This window comes from Ursus arctos, unplaced genomic scaffold, assembly GCF_023065955.2.
Source record: "Ursus arctos isolate Adak ecotype North America unplaced genomic scaffold, UrsArc2.0 scaffold_3, whole genome shotgun sequence".
Lineage (NCBI taxonomy): Eukaryota > Metazoa > Chordata > Mammalia > Carnivora > Ursidae > Ursus > Ursus arctos.
In genome coordinates, this window is record NW_026622985.1 from 51780450 (window position 1) to 51802641 (window position 22192).

The following is a 22192-nucleotide window of genomic DNA, read 5'->3' on the forward strand; positions in this document are numbered from 1 at the left end:
CTTAGTTAAGCATCCGACTCTTGATTTCAGCTCAGGTCATGATCTCGGGGTCCTGAGATCGAGCGCCGTGTTGGGCTCCACACTTAGCACAGAGTCTGCTTGTCTCTCTCCCTCTGCGCCTCCCCTCACTCGTGCGTTTCTCTCTCTCTCAAATAAATAAATACAATCTTTAAAAAGACCAGTCTCTAATCTCACCTGTGCAACAGAGACATTCTGGGATCAGTCCTCTATTTCTCTGGGTCATAGTTTGGGGCTCCATTCATCAATAAGATTTATGTTCCTGAGGTTTTACTTATTTCTCCTTATATAAATAAATATTCTCACAAAATTTATTATAAAAAGGGAAAGAGTTAACAAGCCTAATCAAGAAGCAAAGATCAGGAGCGCCTGGGTGGCTCAGTCAGTTGAGCATCCAGCTCTTGGTTTCACCTCAGGTCATGATCTCAGGGTCCTGGGATTGAACCCCCCCTCCCCCGTCTCCAGTCAGGCTTAGCACTCAGTGCAGTCTTCTTGTCCCTCTCCCTCTGCTTCTCCTCCTGTGTGTGCTGTCTTACTCTCTCTCATAAATAAAAAGGAGGGGTGCCTGATTTGCTCAGTGGGTTAGGCATCTGCCTTTGTCTCAGGTCATGATCCCGGAGTCCCAGGATCAAGCCCTGCATCGGGCTCCCTGCTCATCCTCTCCCTCTCTGCTCCTCTCCCTGTCCATGCTCTCTCTCTTACTCTCCCTCTCTCAAGTAAATAAATGAAATCTTTAAAAAAAAAAAAAAAAAAAAAAGAAAGATAAAGGACAACAAGAATTAGAAAAGATCAAAGAAGAAACATCAAGGTGTGAACACAAAAGACAAAATGGTCTTTAAAAGTTGGAAACCTAAAACTAGTAACCTCAGAAATGTTGAAAAGGTAAAGGTCTGTTCCCAGTAAATTGCTCCAGGTTTTATGTGTTAATTCTACCAAGCCTTCAAGGAGAGTAATTCTGTATTATTGAAATTGTTGTAAATCAATAAACATGGACAGGGGCGCCTGGGTGGCACAGTGGTTAAGCGTCTACCTTTGGCTCAGGGCGTGATCCCGGTGTTATGGGATCGAGCCCCACATCAGGCTCTTCCGCTATGAGCCTGCTTCTTCCTCTCCCACTCCCCCTGCTTGTGTTCCCTCTCTCGCTGGCTGTCTCTATCTCTGTCGAATAAATAAATAAAATCTTTAAAAAAAAAAAATCAATAAACATGGACAGAAAACTTTCCAGCTCATTCTACAAGGGTAGGATTACTATGATGCCAGCATTGGACAAAGAACACATGTGTGCATAAATTTTAGTTTCACTTAGAAACAATGATTTTTTTAAAATTCCTTTTTTTTTTAAGATTTTTTATTTATTGAGAGAGAGCGGTGCACGAGTGGGAGGAGGGGTAGAGGGAGACGGAGAGGGAAAATCTCAAGCAGGCTCCATGCCAAGTGTGGAACCCAACGTGGGGCTCAGTCTCACAACCCTGAGATCATGACCTGAGCCGAAATCAGGAGTTGGACACTCAACCAAATGAGCCACCCAGGCACCCTGTATTTTAAATTCTGTAAAAAAAAAAAAAAAAAAAAAAAAGTAGTAAATTGAACCCATCAATGAATGTATTTTTTAAAATAAAGCTTTACCAAAAAAAAATAAATAAATAATAATAATAATAATACTTTGCCACCATGGAGTAAGATGTTGGTAACGGGAGATGTTGTTCATGTGTGGAACAGGAGTATGTGGGAACTCTGTAGTTTCTACTAAATTGTGCTGTAAACCTAAAATCACTGTGGAACTTGAAAGTTTGTTAATTAAAATAATAATACTTTGTGACCAAGTAGGTTTTACTTCAGAAATACCAGATGATTGAATGTTTAAGAATCCAACATAATTTACTATACTAACAAGCTATAGAAAAGAAATACCTATAGTCATAGCAACAGATGCTGAAGGCACTTTTGTGTTTAAAAAAAAAAAAAAACTCTTAAACTAGAAATAGAATATCTAATTAACCTGTAAGTGTCTGAACCAATAGCAAATATTCTTTACATGGAAACATGCTACTGTGCAACTTTGTGCTGGAGATTTCCATTTATACAGTCAGTCAAGAAAAAATAAATAAGGTAACAGTAAAAGTTTCTTTATCAGGCATACTCAGAACAGTAGTTAGTTGGCTAATTTAAAATGTCACTGGGGGGCGTACCTGGTCAGCCTATTGGGTGGCCAATTCTTTTTTTTTAAGATTTTATTTATTTATTTGACAGAGAGAACACGAGCAGGGGGAGCAAGAGAGGGGGAAGCAGCCTCCTCGCTGAGCAGGAGCCCAACGCAGGACTCAATCCCAGGACCCCCGGGATCATGACCTGAGCTGAAGGCAGATGCTTAACGGACTGAGCCACCCAGGCGCCCTAGGTGGCTGACTCTTGATTTCAGCTCAAGTCATGACCTCGTGAGATGGAGCCCCAGGTAGGGCTCCACACTCAGCACAGAGTGTGTTTGGGAGTCTCTCTCCCTCTCCCTTTGCCCCTACCCCTGCTTGCACTCTATTTATCTATCTATCTATCTATATATCTATCTATCTATAAATACATACATACATACATACATACCTACCTACCTACATACATACCTTTTAGAAAATTAAAATGTCACTAGGGGTGCCTGGGTGGCTCAGTTAAGTATCCAACTCTTAATCTTAGTTCAGATCTTGATCTCAGGGTTGTGAGTTCAAGCCCCATGTTGGGCTCTGTGCTGGGCATGGAGCCTACCTGCCTATGTACATACATAAAATGTCATTAAAACAGTGCGTGGTTAAATATTCTTTGTTGTGAAAGTGTTACTTTAATGTAATACATAAGTATATTAATCTTCCAATCTTTGTGAGGCCATACCTATTATTTCAATGCTTATCCATGTTTGTCTTACATAAATCATGCCAGTAATATATCATACGCTATTTTTTTTCAATTTTTAGTTTCCTTGAAATGAATTGAGAACTTAGCAGTCTGAGTATAGAATCACCCTAGAGGGGCACCTGGGTGGCTCAGTCAGTAAAGTGTCTGACTTCGGCTCAGGTCTTGATCTCAGGGTCCCAGGATCAAACCCCGTGTTGGGTTCCCTGCTCAGCGAGGAGTCTGCTTGTCCTCACCCCCTCCTGTCCCCCAGTTCTCCCCCCAACTCATGCTCTCTTGCTTGCACTATTTCTCAAATAAAATCTTAAAAAAAAAAAAAAAAAAAGAATCCTCCTAAAATTTTGCAGTTTTTTCAGATCTTATCCATTATTTTGGTCATGCCTAATTTGAGTTTTCTCAAGTCTGTCTGAAACCTTAAGATTAGTTTTCATAGAAACAACTACTTTCTTTTTACATTCATATTTCAGTGATTTGCATGATATTTAATTGGGTTGCATAATGACAATAAATTCAGCTGCCAAAAATTAGTTAATAAATGAATACTGGTTCTTGGTGAAAATGTCATCTCCTGCTGGTAGCATAAGTATACAGATACAGCAGATGGCTTGCCATGAACATCTAGCATGCCATGGCATTAGTATTAGAAAATGGCCGTTAATCTCACAAGTTCATTAGCAGACATCAATTATGAGAACCTCTATGGTATAAATCTAAAAGCATCAAAACTCGGGCGCCTGGGTGGCTCAGTCGGTTAAGTGTCTGCCTTTGGCTCAGGTCATGATCCCAGGGTCCTGGGATTAAGCCCTATGTCGGGCTCCCTGCTCAGCGGGGAGCCTGCTTCTCCCTCTCCCTCTGCCCTCCCCTTGCTCATATACTCTCTCTCTTGCTCTCTCTTGAATAAAGAAATCTTTAAAAAAAAAAAAAAAAGCATCAAAACTCATTATCTGAAGACAACATAAGTTGAAACATGGAAAATCAAATAATGAACTGAAAAAAATTCAGTTTATGACTCCGAAGGGAGGCTTGGAACAGGATCACACACAGTAAATCAGTGGTTTTATTTAGAAGGGTTGGCAAACTTTTTCTGTAAAGGACCAGATAGTAACTATTTTAGACTTTGGTATGCCATGCACATGTCACATGTGGTCCTTTTCACTCCTCCTCCTTTTCCTTCTTCCTCTGCCCCACTTTTTTTTTTTTTTTTTAATGACCCTAAATAATATGAAAAGTATCTTTAGCTGCTGATCCTAAAGCTTGCTGTGGGCTGGATTTGGCCCATGGACAGTACTTTTCAGATTCCTGATAGAGAATATTAGTAACCACTTAGGGGGACACTTCCCTCTCAAACAAAAAATAAAATAGCTAGGAAAAGGCTGAATGGGAAATGTATAATTTATATAAAGAAAGCTGTGTAGGGAGGTGGGTGAGGGATGGCTTAATTAAGCATTAAGGAGGGCACTTGAAATAATGAGCACTGGGTGTTATATGCAACTGATGAATCACTAAACTCTACCTCTGAAACTAATAATACAGTATATGTTAATTAAATTGAATTTAAATAAAAATTTTAAAAAAGAAAACTGTGTAGGGGTGCCTGGGTGTCTTAGTCAGTCAAGCGTCCAACTCTTGATTTTGGCTCAGGTCATGATCTCAGGGTTGTGGGATCAAGCCCCACATCAGACTCTGTGCTCAATGGGGAGTCTGCTCAAGATTCTCTCCCTCTCCCTCTGCCTATCCCCCTGCTCACACTCTCTTTCTCTCTAAAAATAAATAAATCTTAAAAAAAAAAAATATGTGTAATTACACTGAAGATCATAAAAAATCTGAATAAATGGAGATACATGTCATGTTCCTAAGATGAGCTTTTCTGTATTGTGGAACAGGCAACTGTCCCTAAAGTAATCTGGAAATTCAGTGCAATCCTAATTAAAATTGTATCAGGATTTTTTACAGTAGAATGTTATAAGCTTATTTTAAATTTTATTTGCAAGAGAAAATGTTTACTTAACAGTAGCCAAGAAAAATGTGAAAAAACATTGAAGGAACTTTTCCTACAAAGTTTCAAAAGCAGCCATACTTAAGTCAGTGTAGTATTGGCATAAGAATAAACAAATCAGTAGAACAGAAAAGGATCCAAATTTATGAAATTCTTTCAGCCTCATATTTCTGCAGTCATACTTGGTCTTCCAGTGTATGTTTGGGGTTTTTTTTTAAGTGATTTTCTATTCATTTATTCTGTATTTAGGTATAAGCGTGCTAGCAGAGTGTCTGGATTGTCCTGAATTGAAAGCAACTGCGGATGACTTTATTCATCAGCATTTTACTGAAGTTTACAAAACTGATGAATTTCTGCAACTTGATGTCAAGCGAGTTACACATCTCCTCAACCAGGACACTCTGACTGTGAGAGCAGAGGATCAGGTGACTAAATTGTCTTCTCACGTTTTTTTAGTAAAAATATCTTTATTGACTTCTTACATTTCATGTTTGGATACATGGCAAGGAAAAGAATCCTATTAGGAGAGAATGTGTTCTTTACATTAAACAGAGTATTCCAAAATGTGTTTCATAGGAAAAGTAAATCTTGGGTGCTTGTAAGGGCCTTCTATCTCAGAGATAGGCCATTTGGTAGAAATAAAGCTGTTGGATACCATGGTAGGAAGAGCAATGCTTCCCCTCCAAAGATGTCCACATCCTATTCCCCAGAACTAATGAGTATGTTACCTTACATGGCAAGTGGGATTTTGCAGAAGTGGTTAAGTTAAAGATCTTTGAGATGAGATTACCCAGGTGGGCCCATTGTAATCATGAGGGTCCTTAAATGTGGAGGAGGGAGGCAGAAAAGTCAGAGTGATGTGATGTGTGATGTGGCCAGGGATTGCTGGCTTTGAAGATGGAGGAAGAGGCCACAAGCCAAGGAATGAAGGCAGATTCTAGATTCTGGAAAAGGCAAGGAAATGCCTTCTCTAGAGCCTTCAGGCAGCCCTGCTGACACATTGATTTTAACCTAGTGTGACCCATGTTGGACTCAACCTCCAGAACTATCAGATAAACTGTCAGAGGTGTAAGCTGGGTGCAGGCATTCGGGAGCTAGATGGACCAACAGTAACACTTTGATATGCAGACATTCAGTTAATCCCTGTTTTCAGTCCCACACCCTTCTCTGTATTTTGAGCCAGTAAATTTGTGATAATTTTTTACATCAGCAATAGAAAACTACCAGAGGTACTGTAAGAGCATATGCTTTGAGTTACTTTTGTTCTAAAGATAAAAGATTTGTACTGAGCCATTTTTGTCTGGTCTTAATGGCCCAGAGTCATGAGTTATATTTGTCTACAAGTTGACAAGTTGGACCTGGAGGACCTGACTATGCAAAAAAAAACACAAAACAACAAAAAAACACCAGAACAAAACACCTCAGTTTTTTGATCAAAATTAACTGACTTAATGCATTATGGAAAGGGAATTAAAAAGTAACTTTAGACTGAAGAAAACCTGGCAAATGCTACCTGCAGATCATCAAACCTGATGAGCACTACTTATAGGTTAATATTGTCAGTGATAAGTCATGTTGATATCATTCACCCTTAAAATAATGTAAGGAGAATGGCATGGCACCTCTGTGGTCTTCCTCCTAAGAAACTGTAATCCTGGTCTAATCATGAGAAAAACATCAGACAAACCCAAATTGAAGGACATTTTACAAAATACCTAACCAGCACTCAAAACTGTCAAAGTGATCAGAAACAAGGGAAGTCTGAGAAACTCTCATAGGCCTGAAGATCCTAAGGTGACATAATGAGTAAATGTGATGTGGTATCTTTTATAGGATTATGGGACAGAGAAAAAAATTAGATAAAAAACCAAAGTTTTGGAAGTGTGGATTTTAGTTAATTGATTCATTAATTGTGATAAGAGTATCATGCTAATGTAACATTTTAACAACTGGGTGTAGGGTATATGAGGACTCTGCACTATCTTTGCAACCTTTCTATAAATCTAAAACTTGTCCAAAATTAAAAATTTGTTTAAGAAAATAGGGGCGCCTGGGTGGCGCAGTCGTTAAAGCATCTGCCTTTGGCTCAGGGCGTGATCCTGGCGTTCCGGGATCGAGTCCCACATCAGGCTCCTCCGCTATGAGTCTGCTTCTTCCTCTCCCACTCCCCCTGCTGTGTTCCCTCTCTCGCTGGCTGTCTCTCTGTCACATAAATAAATAAAATCTTTAAAAAAATAAAAAATAAAAAAATAAAAAGAAAAAGAAAATAGGCCAATTCCCATAAAAAAATTAATTCATAATGGAGATCAGAACCTAGGCCATATTAACACCAGCCCTAAATTAACCAATTTAAGTAGCTCAAACATGTATGTGGCAGATGTGTATGGTTTATGAAGTAATAGGTGTGTTTTCAGTGTGCCTAAACTCATGATTTGTGGGGCACCTGGCTGGCTCAGCAGGTACAGCATGGGACTCTTGATCTCAGGGCTATGAGCTCAAGCCCCACGTTGGGCATGGAGCCTCCTTTATTTTTTTTAAAAAAAGATTTATTTATTTGAGAGAGAGAGAGAGAGAGCACAAGCAGGAGGGGCAGAAGCAGAGAATCTCAAACAGACTCTGCACTGAACACAGAGCCAACTCAGGGCGTGATCTCACAACCAAGAGTCAGATGCTTAACTGACTGTGCCACTCAGGGCCCCTGGGCATGGAGCCTACTTTAAAAAAAAAAAAAAACAAAAAAAAACCCTAGTTATTTATATTCAAATTGTGTTGATAAACTTGGACATGTTTGGTAAAGATAAATGAATGCTACAGTACTCTTTTGAAAACAATTCTTATATAAATATCCTTTAATGTATTTTTTAAATATAGAATTTTTATATCATAAAGTTTCTGGAAAGTAGATAAGTCTATCAATTCAAAATTCAGGAATATCATATTGAAATAAAATCATAGCTGACCTTCATATCTCTTGGGATGGAAGCCCTTTTAGGAAATTAGCCTTTTTTCCTGGTATTGAGTGAACATATATTGAAACTATCATTGATAAGTAGATTTCTTTCAGTAGAAATGTACATCATAGCTCCTTCTGAAAAGAAGTTATATTTTGTTTTAAAAAAATCATAAATTCAGTATCCTCCCTGTGATTACATTATATAATAGTAATCGTAAAAAATACTTATCTACAAGAATCATTAGAGCAGTGGGTAAACTGTTGTGAAGTACAGGCAAAAGTTTGGGAATGAAAGAAAATATCTGAATAAAATATTGGGAATAAGTGGTTGTGTCTTCATGAGATCCTCCCCCAACTTTCAGTATAAGAGTAAATATAGCTAATTGGAAATGTTGCTGCCTTCTAAGAACCTTACTATGCTGTTCCCCCCCGCCTAGGTTTATGATGCTGCTGTCAGATGGTTGAAATACGATGAACCTAATCGCCAGCCATTTATGGTTGATATCCTTGCTAAAGTCAGATTTCCTCTTATATCAAAGAATTTCTTAAGTAAAACGGTACAAGCGGAACCACTTATTCAAGACAATCCTGAATGCCTTAAGATGGTGATAAGTAAGTTGCCTTACTGTCCATTTATAACCTGAGCCTGTAGCCAGTTTCTCTTGAGCTTAAACCCTTTAGAATGGATCAGACTCAGCACCAGGGAGAAACATTGAAGACTTAACTCTTTCAAACAATGCAGTAGGGTTCTCAGCTGTCTACTTGGAGGAGACTTAGCCCCAGCCCTTATCGTATAGGGATGTGTGTGATAGAAGGTAAAAATTACTTATACCTTGTCTCCGGTTGTGTATGACAGCTTTCATGCACTTCGTTTCTAGTATTTCCTTTTTTATTTTATTCAACCAAATAGTCTACCGTGATCGCTTTTTTTTTTTTTTTTTTTTTTTGGCCTGGAACTAATAACTGCCATATTTTTTTCATTTATTTAGTTTTTCTTGACTTGCAGCCTACGTCCCCACCCCTCTGTAAAGTGCTCCTTAATAAAATTGTACAATTAGACAGTCTGTTACTTTTCTTTTATTTCTTGGAAAATCCTTCATAGAGCCTTCCTTCTACATATTCCAATATGGACTGTTTGTACTCTAACCATAAGGCACATTTGTCTTAGACTTCCCTCCTCTACCATCCTGGGATGTCCTTTCACTCTCCTAAGTTAGACCCACTGTCTTCCTAGACCCCAGATCTTCCCTTTGCATAATTCTCTCTGTTGAATGGAATGTTTCCTTACAAGGTTCCTGAGAAAGTGTATATGATAGTAAATATTTGGAGACTTGATGAATCTCATATCTTTATTTTACCATAAAACGTTGAAGGATTCTTAAACTTGGTATAGAATTATGTTGAAAATCATTTTCAGTTAGAATTTTGAAGGCATTGCTCCATTATTAACTAGCTTCCAGTGTTATTTTTGAAAAATCTGATGTCAGTCTGATCCTTTTATTCTTTTATTCCTCTTTGTAAGCATTTAAAATCTTTTTTTTGGTGGGGGTTGCTCCTGGGTGGCTCAGTCAGTTAAGCGTCTGACTCTTGGTTTTGGCTCAGGTTCTGGTCTTCTAGGTCCTGAGATCAAGCCTGGCCTCAGGCTCTGCACTCAGCAGGGAGTCTGCTTGAAGATCCTTTCCCTCTACCCCTCCCCCACTGCGGAAAAAATAAATAAATAAAAGCTTTTTTTCATATCCCTGATGTTTTGATGTTTTGAAAGTTCACAATAATGTAACTTGGTGTGCCCTTTTTTTTTTTTTTTTTGAAGTTATATTGGGCACTTTCTATCTTTTCAACAGATTTCTTACTTAAAATTTGCAAATGACAATACCTAACTCTCAAAGGAAGAACTCCCAAAGCAATAAGCCTAAGAAGCAAAGAGCTCCTCAGGGAACGATGTCAGAATGTTTGTCCCCAACCCTGTCCTTGGAGAGAAAAAGCCTATCAGTGAAGCCCCAGCTTATGCTTCCTTCAGGGGCCAACACCATTGGCTACAGTCCACCACTTTTATCCAGTGGCCTGCTGCCTGGAAACAGTTCCCTCCTGTCGCTCTCCTTCCTTGCTACCGGTCTTCTCTTTTTGGGAGCCACAGTACACTTGTGGCCTGTGTGGAGCCCTCCTAAGAGCAGTAGCTCTCAAACCCTGGTGTTTCTGACTCCAAAGTCTGGGGTACTGTACAGTAATCTGGATTTTTAACAAGTTTTCAGGTGCCACTGCTGCTGGTGATGGTCAGGGAACCACACTTTCAGAATCGCTGTCTTAGATCTGAAGTGGGAGGGCTGAAGGGGAGGTCAGCAAACTACATGCCACAGGCTGTAGCTAGCCCTGAGGTAAAAGTGGTCTTTGCATTTATAAGGGATTATAAAAACAAACAAATGGAGAATATGTGACAGAAACCGTATGTGGCCTGCAAAGCCTAAAGTATTTACTATCTGGCCCTTTCCAGAAAGAGTTTGCTGACCCCTGACCTAGAGCATGCACCAGAGCCTTAGCTGCAAAGGTTGCCTGCTGTTCTGATACAAAGTGCTTTTACTCAAACTCCAAAATGAAGGAGATGCTAAATATTGATACTGATTTTCATTCACTCGCAAGCTTCTCCAACTGTCTCTCTTTTATAAAGGTCCAGCACAGCCTCATGAACAAAGTATTTTGCATGTGTTAAGAACTGTTGACATTATTTTTGGATCAATAATACTACACATCATATATGGTTCAAAAATATATAAAAGGGTATATAGTGAAAAGTAAATCTCTTCAGTACCCCTGCTCCCTACGCCTTTCATCCCCTCATGCTGGAGGTTACTATTACTATCTTATATATCCTTCGATAGGTAGTCTGCATACACATTTACTTACATATACTTGTATAAATTATTTATATAACTTTATGCATAAAATATAAATTTTTAAAACACAAATGGTATCATAGTGTGTATCCTGCTACATACTGCTTTTTCACTCCACATTAGCTTTTGGAGATCATTCCATGGGTATATATTACCCTTTTTCATTTTTCTTAACAGCCACATATAATATTCCATTGTATGAATATACATTAATTTTTAACCACTTCCCTGACTGAACTTTAGGTTGATAAACTCCTAGAAGAATTACTGAGTAAAGAATGTGTGCATTTGTAATTTAGAGCAGATCATAGTATATTGCCCTCCATATAGTTTGTACCTGTCCACATCCCCACCTGCAGTGTGTAGGAAGCAGTATGTGTTTCCCCGCACCTATATTATACCCTGTGTCTCAGACAGTTTGATCATGGCCAGTATGATAAATGAAAAAGTATGATTTAATTTGTATTTCTCTAACTAGAGCACTTGAGCATCTTTTCATATGTTTAAGAGTTGTTTGTAGTTCTTTTCGGTGAACTGTGTTCAGTTACTTAATGGAATTTTCTATTAATAACTGGTTTTAATCTTATTAATAGGGTATCTTTCCAATTGGTCTGTTATATGATTAATAAATATTTTCCTAGTTTGTCATTGTCTTTTTGTTTCGTTTTTTTCTTTCTGCCATGCAGCAATTTAACTTAAAATTTTATGTAGTTAAGTCTGAATTTTTTTTTCATGGCTTCTATGTTTTTTGCCTTAGCTTTCCCATTTGGGGCCTTCTTTTTTTTTTTTTTTTTTTTAAGATTTATTTATTTATTTTAGAGGGAGAGAGAACACAAACTGGAGGGCCAGAGGGAGAAGAAGAAAGAATCTCCAGCAGACTCTTTCTGAGCATGGAGTCTGACGCTGGCTGGGCTCAATCTCACAACCCTGAGCTCAGGACCTGAGCCAGAACCAAGAGTCAGTCACTTAACTCCTCCACACTCGTGCACGCTAGCTCTCTTGCTCTCTCTCTCTCTCTCTCTCTCAAATAAATCTTTACAAAAAATCATCTAAGGCATCTACTTGTCAAAGTTTTATGTGCATCTAAATTACCTTGGGATTTTGTTAAATATGTAGATTCTGATTCACTAAGCCTGGTAGATTCTGAGATTCAGTAGTTCTAACAAACTCCCAGATGCTGAAGCTGCTGGCCTTTGAACCACATTTTAAGTGGCAATACTAGTACCTGGTCCATACCAACAGAATTTTTTATTTGATGGGTCTGTGGTAGTTTCAGAGATTTCCTAGGTGATTCTAATATACGTCTAAGATTGAGAACTGCTAGGTTAGGAGATCTGAATTTTAATTATTATTATTTTGGCAGCTATTGCTTGAAGAGCCAGATAATTCACTGGTATGTAGTAAGTGGGTGAGGTGTTCTTAGCATAAAGATTGCTGAGAATAATAAATTGGTTAGGACTCAGATCCTTACACATTTTCTTGCCTTTTTCCCCCCTGACTCTTTGCTTAAATGCTGTAGAGGGATAATAGAAGAACAGTTACAGAAATAAAAGCACTAAATTTAGTTATTTCCTTTTTAAGGCATTATTGTGCCTGAAGTTCTTGAAAAGTTGCCATGTGTTTTTCTACAGGTGGAATGAGGTATCATCTGCTGTCTCCGGAGGATCGAGAGGAATTGGTAGAAGGCACAAGGCCCAGAAGAAAGAAACATGACTATCGCATAGCCCTATTTGGAGGCTCCCAGCCACAGTCTTGTAGATATTTTAACCCAAAGGTAACTAATTTTTGTTTTTGCTTTTGAAAGCCCTGAGCATATAAACACTCACCTGCCATTAGTAATAATATCTTATGCCTTTAGAGAAGTTACAGTTTATTTGTCCTTTCACATATCTTTTGAGATACACAGTTCTCTTTATTTAACAAATAAGGAAATTGAGGCTTGGTCAGATTTTAAATGTTTCCATAATTGCTGCATAGTAACCACTATCAGAGAAAATGGAAAATTAGTTCTCCTATCTTATCTCATTTTGTTAGCAACTCATTGCTTTCCTTATGTGTCATTTTCAATGAAAATATTCTGGACCTGTATGTGGTTTTTGGGGGGTTTTTTAGTAATTATGTTTTAATGTAAAATAATACATAGTAATTCTAGAAAATTTGGAAAACCTAGAAAATAAAGAAAAAAGGTAAAGTTACCTTTAACTCAACCATTTAGAAATGATCACCAGTTTTAATGTGTTTTCCAGTATATGTTATGCCATTTGGGCCAGCAAAACCTGAGTCATAGGTCTAGAAACACAATTTTTCTTAAGAGATTATTAGTTAAAACCTTGAGAGAGTCCACTCACATTTCTACCCCTTGTTTCTTAGACCTGTGTGTTTTGGCTATGGAAGAGATAATACCGTATTTTGCTAGTACAACATGCATTGCTGGGGCTAAGCAAATATCACAGTCGTAAAAGAGAGCACCTGTAACTGGTATTGAATCTAAGCATATAATGGTCTGTTTCATCATTTTGTTGGCCCATTTTTGGTTGATGATAGATACTGATGAGTCGAGCATCACCTTGACATCAGGATACGTATCTGATACTCATTTCTTTGGAGGTGTTCTGTGTAGTACTGTAGTAGTGATGAACAAAGCATTTATAAAAACTCATATGATGATGTTGTCAAGAGTGCAAAACAGAGTGAAGGTCAATCCAAATCCAGAATCAGTATCAATTCCAGTGAGGGCAGGACATTGTCCCTTTAACGATGCACGAGTCCTAGTGTAGTTAGCTTGGCATTAGGTAACTAACTGGTTCCCCAAGGTGTGGTAACAAATCAAGGGCTTAGGACCGGTCCATATTCCTGACAAAGTGGGTGCTGTCCAGTAGAGGGTAGCCGCATTGGCCTTAGGGAGAGGAAGTGCATTAGCTTCCATAGCTGCTGGCTTATGCAGCCTCTATCACTGTCGCTGTGGTCACTCATAAAACCACTGAGCAAGCCTCAGATTGGAGAGGGAAGATAGAGATGCAGTCCTATCCATGTGTTTATTAAGAGATTTTGCTGAAGTTGTGGGCGCTCTGGTAAGAATTCATATGGGATGCAAATTTGTGTCCTTTCTAAAGGGTCATCTACATTATCCTTCCTCAGATTTTTTGTCAACAGTCTTACATTGTTACTTATTTCAGGTCTACATCCATCTAGGTAAACCATTAGCCACTGTCAAGAATTGATAAAAACTGACCTTAGCCTTTCCCTCCTGAAGGGTATAATGGAAAATAAAAGGACTACTTAAGATTCTGCCAGATCAGAAGGTTTCTTCTGAATTGTCCCTCAGTACCATTTCTGAAGGGACTATAATGCTTTAACAGTCTACTCTTGGCTAATACTATCAAAAATAAACCAAGTTCGGGTCTCTCAAATTTATCAGCTGATTTATAGAGACCACCTCTATAAAGATATAACCCTGGTTGAGGAAGAAGACCTCCTAGGAAAGGGTTGTGATTAGTTCTTTGGGTATTCTTTGTCTTTGAGTCCTCTGTAAGCCCAGGGTTATGCTTAAATACCAAATTATTGGTCAAAGGCATGCTATTTGTGATTTGGTAGATCAGGTAAAACTGTTCAAAATGTATTAATGGTATGGTTACCTTGTTTCCCTTGATGTCAGACATTTGCTGTCTTTCAAGACCTAGTGGCCAGCCAGGAGCTATTTCCTGAAAAAAAAAAAAAAAAAAAAATGATGCCTGCTTAAAGGAGGTTGGCCTAGCTCCAGAATCCCAGGATCATGCTCTGTGGTCATATTAGAACATGGCCCAAGCTATAAGCAGCATCCTAGTCAGTATCCTGATGCCCCAGAATCACAAAGTAATTGTGATTGGGCCAAGCCATTTTACGGTAGCCTGTCCCACTTAGAAAGCTGTCTCCTGCTCTAGCCTTTACTGGCAACTGGCAACTTTTTGTTTTACCCAGTAAAAGTATTTAAGTGGCACATTTAGTTGTCGGATATGCCATCTGTAATATGTAGGAGATACTTGGGGCAGCAGGGTATATCCTTTGTTTCCAAGGAGCTATACCAACTTGCTGTAGTTCAGAACTTGACAAACTTTTTTCTGTAAAAGACCAGATAATATATTTTTTCAGATTTTTTTTATACTTCAACAAATAGGCATGGCTGTGTTCCAATAAAACATTATTTACAAAAACAGGCAGTGTCCTAGAGTTGGTCTGTAGGCCATAGTTTGCCAACCGCTGCTCTAGACCTGTGGACATCTAGGAACTTTGTAGTGACCACCACTGTATTCTAGGATAAACTTCTGTCCTGTCAAGCACTTGTCTTACCATGTCCTGTTCTCCAGACCTGATCAGTATTATGGGCATCAACATACGAGACTGTATGTGACTACCTGTGTTAAAGTGAGATGGATCGAGTCTCCTGCAGCTTAGATTATAGCATACAGACAGTCAAGAGATCCTTGAAGTCAGAGCATGAAATTATTTTGTTTTCCCTGCCAGCTGAAAAGAAATTGCATCTAACTGTCTGAGTAGGCAGTAACAGAAATATACATTAGCCAAAGTGTTAGCTATATGCCAAGTTTTAGTAGTTGTTTCAGTCTGGTCCAGGAAGAAGACCACACCTGGCACTGCCACAACAATTAGAGGCATTAGTTTTGGCAGTTTCTACAAAGCAGCAGTTCCTCCTCTATTTTGGTAGAGAAGGAGGTCTTACCAAAGAAGGCTTCTCCTGCTTACTGTAATACTTAACACCGTGACTCATAGAGCGGATATGCAGCCAGATAGCAAAAAGACCTCTCCAAGTATGGAGGATCAGAATTGGGTTGGTTAAACACCATCATATTTGGACTGTTCCTGTTGGGCTGATCTCAGCTCATCCATCTGTGTCTGGCCCATTCCTCCATCTCCAGAACATAAGCTGATTTTCTTACAAAGACATCTGGCTTCCTTTCTCAGTAAAGACTGGGTGTCCAGCAGGTACCACAAGGCTTCATGGCCTATGCAGTACTATCCAATAAGCACAGTGGCATTGTGCTTAAGAGATTGATACACCTACCCATCTATTTCACACGAGGTAAGGTTAAGACTCTTGACATACCAGTGCCTAGTTAATTTCAGTATTGTTTGACTTTTCAGGATCCTTTTGAATCAAGAGTAGGAAATTTATAAATATTGTGGTTTTTTTCAAGCAAAAATTGAAATCATAGGAGTTTATAATTTATAAACTATAGCTTTCAGGTATTGATAATAATCCCCTCTTATTTTCCAAAGCCTAAACTATGGTATTGGTTTTTACAGTTAAAAGCAAAAAACCTAGCTATACTTACAGGCATAGCATAACATACAGACTTGTCAAATCACTGTGTTGTACATCTGAAACTAATGTAACATTGTGTGTCAACTATACTTCAGCTTTTTAAAAAGACAATTGAACTAAATTTTGGTAGAAAATATTTTACATTACAATAAAGGAGGTGGCTATTTTGATATACAGAGGGACAGGAGAATCCTGATTTCATTTAGGAGACAGTAAGCATTGTTTCTAGTATATGGCAAACATGGAATGACTCTTAGCACTTTATTTTTGGTCTGTAGTTCTAACACTTTCCTTGATTTTTTTTTTTTTATTGGACAGTTAAAAAGAAACACGTATTCTCCACAAGCCTGGAAATGAGACTGTAACTTCAGAATTGCTATTTGCTCTTATCACTGGCCCATACATACTTACTGCTCTTTTGTATAGTTAACCACAAATTTTTAGATTTTCAATGGAAAAATTCAAATAATTGAGGAAATAACTACCAAAAAAAATCCTCCTTCCATCAATTATCTCTTATGTCCTGAAGCTAACACCATTAGAATCCCACTCAGTGTTCATTAAATGTGTCTATTAGAAGTACTAGGCCCTCCCTTCTTTTTGCTATAAAACTTTATCTTGAGGAACTTTCACCCATTACTATTTTTTGTAAATAATAATATAAATTGATTAGTCATTATTCTAATAAAATAATTGGGAAGGCTGATTTCATTATAAGTTACTATTATTAATCTTGAATCCACCTAAGTGAACATTATTTCATTATTCAATTCAAGTAGATTGCTTAATGAAAAGTTCTATACAGGAATTATTTTAAAATTCTTGAACTTAATCTTCTCAGAAATTGGAATTCAGAATTCAGAAATTTAGATTTGACCTTCATTAAGTGGGACCCATTTGTGTGTGTCCTATACTAGCCAAAAATTTATCATTTTCAGAATCGATCTCCTTCAAAGGGGGCAATTTAAGCAGTATTACTTAATTGAATTATCCAGAATTAAGACAATATCCCTATAAACTATTATCTTTAGATTTTCCTTGGATATCACTGGTGAGAAGAGGCAAATGTTTATATTAATTGCTGACTGAAAAATAATAAAGAAAATCTTAATTCTCTTTCCTGAGTATTAGTAGAAAAAGAAGTCTTGGGTTGCTGTATCAAATTGAAATTATATCATTCTTGTTATGGTCCTCTTATAAAGCTTTTTGAGCCCCCCTACCCCATCTGTACCTGTTTTTAAAGTTTTCAAGTGCTTAGTGATCACTAAAAAAGTTGTTTATGTGCAACCAGTGCTCTATTCTCTTAGTATTGGTATTCTCAAGTTGTAGAATGAGAATGTCTTATGATATTGATGCTTAAATAAAAGTTGACTTGACGGACCAGTTTTTATTTGGTCGCTTCCTGTCAGTAAAACAATGAGCTCTAAAGGGGCTTAGAACTTTGTAAAGGACTTGGCTCACCACTTTTAATATGGTGGAGATATAGGAGACTGTGCCCTAGAGAAAAAGGAATTCTGCATATTCCCTGCCAAAAACAAGGACTAAGACCAGTAGGGTAAGGGCCAGAGCCTGTAAATTACAAAGGCAGAAAACCATATGGTGCATATCACAGGGAACCATCAGGTTTAGAAGGTTTACCCCGAGTACATTTTCCTATTCAGAGCTCTTCAGTAGACCCATCACTGAGCTTAGTGTCTGGCCCAGTGCGGATGCTCAAGTTAGAAGGATGAATAAACCCGTATAACTTTATGTAACATTTCACAAACAATTTTGTCAGTTTTATAGGACTGGTTTTAAATATCGGTGGGCCCTAAATCAAAAGAAATGAAGTTACCTTCAACTCAGAACACATTTTCCTGTTGGAAATATTGTTTAATATGGGTATTGCAGTGCTTTTTCCTCACAGTATCATAGCCACTTACCTCTTAACACAGCCTTCTCCTGAGGAGACGGTCCTACTCTGTGATCAGGGTGGAAATGGGCAGTTATACATTGCATTTGATTTTGAAAGGTATGTGCATAAAGAAGTGTAAACCTTAAATTAAAAAATTAACAAGCCTTTTTGTAAGAGAGTATCAGTAGTGCTTGCCACCAGCGAAAGAGTGCTATAGAAGCAGTACACTGAGGTAAAAGGGTGAGCACTGCTAAAATGATCTGGAGCACCCACAGGAACAAAATATCCAACATGGGCAGCAGTCATCCCAGGTGGGTTCGCCCTTTAGCCACATGCCCGGGGGCTGGCATTGTTGGAATGCGAGTGTGGGTCATCATGGGTATCCCTTAAGCTTCCTTAGTTGTCATTATAATAGGCACCCAGTGGTAACAGTGTCCTCTGCACCTTGTGCACCGAAAGTGTTCCTCAGGCTTGATTGTTTGCAAACAGTTTGGTTAAACAGGTGGAGGAGACTGGAACACATTCTGAAGTAAATTCTTAGCAGAGTGCACTGCCTTCCTAGAATGTCTTCCCAGATATCGAGAGCCTCTGTTCCTCTCTTTTCAAGCATCTCCACCACACACTGTTTCATAATTTTGTTCTAAAATCAACCTGACAGGGGCACCTGGGTGGCTCAGTCGTTAAGCGTCTGCCTTCGGCTCAGGACATGATCCCGGCGTTCTGGGATCGAGCCCCACATCAGGCTCCTCCGCTGGGAGCCTGCTTATTCCTCTCCCACTCCCCCTGCTTGTGTTCCCTCTCTTGCTGGCTGTCTCTCTCTCTCTCTGTCAAATAAATAAATAACTTTTAAGAAAAAATAAAATAAAATAAAATCAACCTGACAACCCCTTGCATCCCACGAAGTTCCCGCTTCAGGGATCTGTTTCCTTTTGTCACTGCATCTGCAAGAAACCCCAGGGAAATATGACTAACCACAGGAGTGATGACATCAGACTCATTCTCTTTAAGCCATAATTACCATAAATTAACAGATCAGTCCCCTAAAAAAGCTGGGAGAGAGCAGAAATAGAGCTGTAGGTGTTTGAGCGAGGGCTGTAAGTGGGAAGGAATGAGGAAACTAAAAATGGTATCTGCGTGTGGTGGTATTTTAAAGGACTCCAGCCATCCTGGAATTAGCTGGAGAGTAGTGGGCAATGAACACAGGCTACAGGGGTAAGGGTCAGGCTGAGGGTAACCAACAAAGAAGGAAATACATTATCATGATTTACTATACCATGTCACTTGAAAATTTCTGTTGGCTACCTTGTTCATATGATGACCCAGAGGCACAGTAAGATCTGTCATCCTAGGAGTATGAAAACGTGGCTGAATAGGTTTGGTGTGATTATTTTCCTTGAGTATTGATAATCGGGTATAAGAGATCATTATCCTCAGCCATTATAAACAGTAGAGCACATTGTACAGAATATGTACAGAAGCATGAAGTAGTTAGAGGCTGAGGTCAGTGAGGTGGCTGCTGAACATAGTAGCCATTTAGAAGTCCCAATATGAGGGGTGCCTGGGTGATTCAGTTGGTTAAGCATCCAGCTCTTGATCTCAGCTCAGGTCTTGATCTCAGGGTTGTGAGTTCAAGCCCCTTGTTGGGCTCCACGCCCAGGTTGGAGCCTACTTAAAAAAAAACAAGGAAAAGTCCCAATTTGGGACAGGCGGTAACAGCCTTCTTGATTTGAAGAGCTCCCCCTGAACTGGATTTGTCCATGGAAGCTTCATGGAGGTTTTCTTGAGGAAAACTTATTGGTAGAGTTTGGATAGGAAGAAAGAGAAAAGACAAGGGTATATTGAATCCTAAGTATGAGTGCATCTTTTTGGCTTGATAAGCATGGTTATTAAAATTTTTCATATAAGCTTCCAAAGCATTACTTAATTGAATGGACTCTAACACCTTACTGCCTTAAAAAAGAAAATAGACAGGTGGAAGAACTGAAGGACTAAGCCATTGGTCTTTTTTCTTTTGTGAGGCTTTTTTTCCTTTTTTTTTTTTTTGTAAAGGAAAGCAACTCTTTTGTAGAAAGAGCATTTCAAGTTTAGGTATATGAGCTTAGGCAAATAAGCTAGTCTTTCTAAACTTCAGTTTTCTGATCTGTTAATAAAAAGTTGAAATCTTCTCAGGATTTGTGTGAATATCAGTTATGTTCATTTGACTCCATCTTTTCTTTGATCTTCGTTCACTCAGTTTCTCCCTGGCATCTTTAGGATTCCTCATTTTCTATATTTAAATGTAAAAAGGCTTACCACCTTCATTTCTTCATTTTATCTATCTCTTCACCTTCCCTAACTCGTGCCCTTCAGCGTTATCTCCTGTACTCTGCACATCTGAAACTGAGCAGATGTTTGTCCCATTGACGAGGACAGTTCATTAAATATGTTACTGCATTTTGAGATTTGAGATAATCATTTAAAGGGTAATATGTCTTCCTGTGCCAAGATTTAAAATAACATATCAGGGTTCATCTAAAAGCAAATCTTGTGTTGAGATAACTGGCAGAGTGCTAACACAGAGATATTTCCCTCCTATTTCATTTATTTTCTGCTCAGAGGACAAGCGGTATTATTGAACATAATATCCTTCTCGGGTTTCACTTTTGGATTTTCATTTCATATTTAAATTTCTGAGTTTAGGTTTGAGTTTTTGGTTTTTGATGGGATGGTTTTCATCTGAGAGTGGAAAGGAAGAACACTTTGTGACTTTATAAAGCAGCCATATTCTGAATCAGTAATTCCCTTTAAGCTGGTCTCTGGCCTTACTTCAGACTCCTTGCTAATGTTAGCAATCATTAACAGCTGAGAAATGACCGCTTATAAGTTTACTGTTCCTAATTTTATCTAGCAGTTTATAACAGCACAGTCATGCCCCTCCAGCCCCACCCAGCCCCCATTGTGGAAGCCGTTTTTTCTAACTACAACGCTGTATTTCTTTTTTCTTTTTTTTTTTAAGATTTTATTTATTTGTCAGAGAGAGAGAGAGCACAAGAAGGGGGAACAGTAGGCAGAGGGAGAAGCAGGCTCCCCACTGAGCAAGGAGCCTGATGCGGAACTCAATCCCAGGACCGTGGGATCGTGACCCGAGCCGAAGGCAGACACAACCAACTGAGCCACCCAGGCATCCCTACAATGCTGTATTTCTTGAAGAACTTAGATTACAAGAGTGGTTTCTCTTAGGGCCTGATTATTAAACCCCTTTCTGGACCTAAGAGGTTAATATATTTCCAGAAATATTTGTGTGACCCTGTTGAAAATGAGTGTATTTCAAAATGGGTACAACCTGTGAAATTACTTGGCACAATCAAGTGTTTACTTCTGAAAACGAGAGTGCCCTAGTAAGTGTGCCATTTGGAAGGAAGGCAGAGACTGTTTTGATCTGTCCTGTATTTGAAATGCAGCCTCGTAGTATAGTAGCTGTTAAGTTTTTCAGTTCTTTAAACCTTAAATTAGTTTTACTTTCACTTTTTTGTTAAAACATTTAGCGCTGTTACAAGCATTTGCTCTGAGAAGTTGTTTTCCTTGTACCGTATTTTTGGTACCATTTGCCTGGTTGTTGTATTTACTTTTTCTGTTTAAAAAAAAACAACAGGGGCGCCTGGGTGGCACAGCGGTTGAGCGTCTGCCTTCGGCTCAGGGCGTGATCCCGGCGTTGTGGGATCGAGCCCCACATCAGGCTCCTCTGCTAGGAGCCTGCTTCTTCCTCTCCCATTCCCCCTGCTTGTGTTCCCTCTCTCGCTGGCTGTCTCTATCTCTGTCAAATAAATAAATAAAACTTTAAAACAACAACAACAACAAAAAAAAAAAAAAACAGGGCACCTGGGTAGCTCAGTTGGTTAAGCGTCTGTCTTTGGCTCAGGTCACAACCCCAGGGTCCTGGGATCGAACCCTGCATCGGGCTTCCTGCTCAGTGGGGAATCTGCTTCTCCCTGTCCCTCTGCCTCTCCCCCCAGGGCTTGTGCTCTCTCGCTCTCACTCTCTCTCTCTCTTTCTCTCGTTCACTCACTCTCTCTCTCAAATAAATAAAATCTTAAAAAAAAAAAAAACATGCTCACTGTAGAAAATTCAAATATAGCAAGATATAAAAGAAAAAGCCAGGACACTCCTAATATCAAAAGACAGTCATCAGTAGCTAGTGAACATAATTCCAGTCCTCTCATTTTCCATATATGAGTTAATACTATATGTG

At 38.8% G+C, this 22192-nt stretch overlaps 1 protein-coding gene across 5 annotated transcripts in view; it reads left to right on the forward strand.

The window, feature by feature from the left end:
- The window catches only part of KLHL7 (kelch like family member 7), a 59285-nt gene that overhangs the window by 23348 nt on the left and 13745 nt on the right, over positions 1 to 22192 (forward strand). For all 5 annotated transcript variants that reach the window (XM_026507515.4, XM_026507522.4, XM_026507521.4 and 2 more), the window contains 3 exons: positions 5162 to 5337; positions 8303 to 8477; positions 12385 to 12527. In XM_026507515.4, the coding sequence (XP_026363300.2) occupies positions 5162 to 5337; positions 8303 to 8477; positions 12385 to 12527 (494 nt within the window). The remainder of the gene's footprint in view (positions 1 to 5161; positions 5338 to 8302; positions 8478 to 12384; positions 12528 to 22192) is intronic.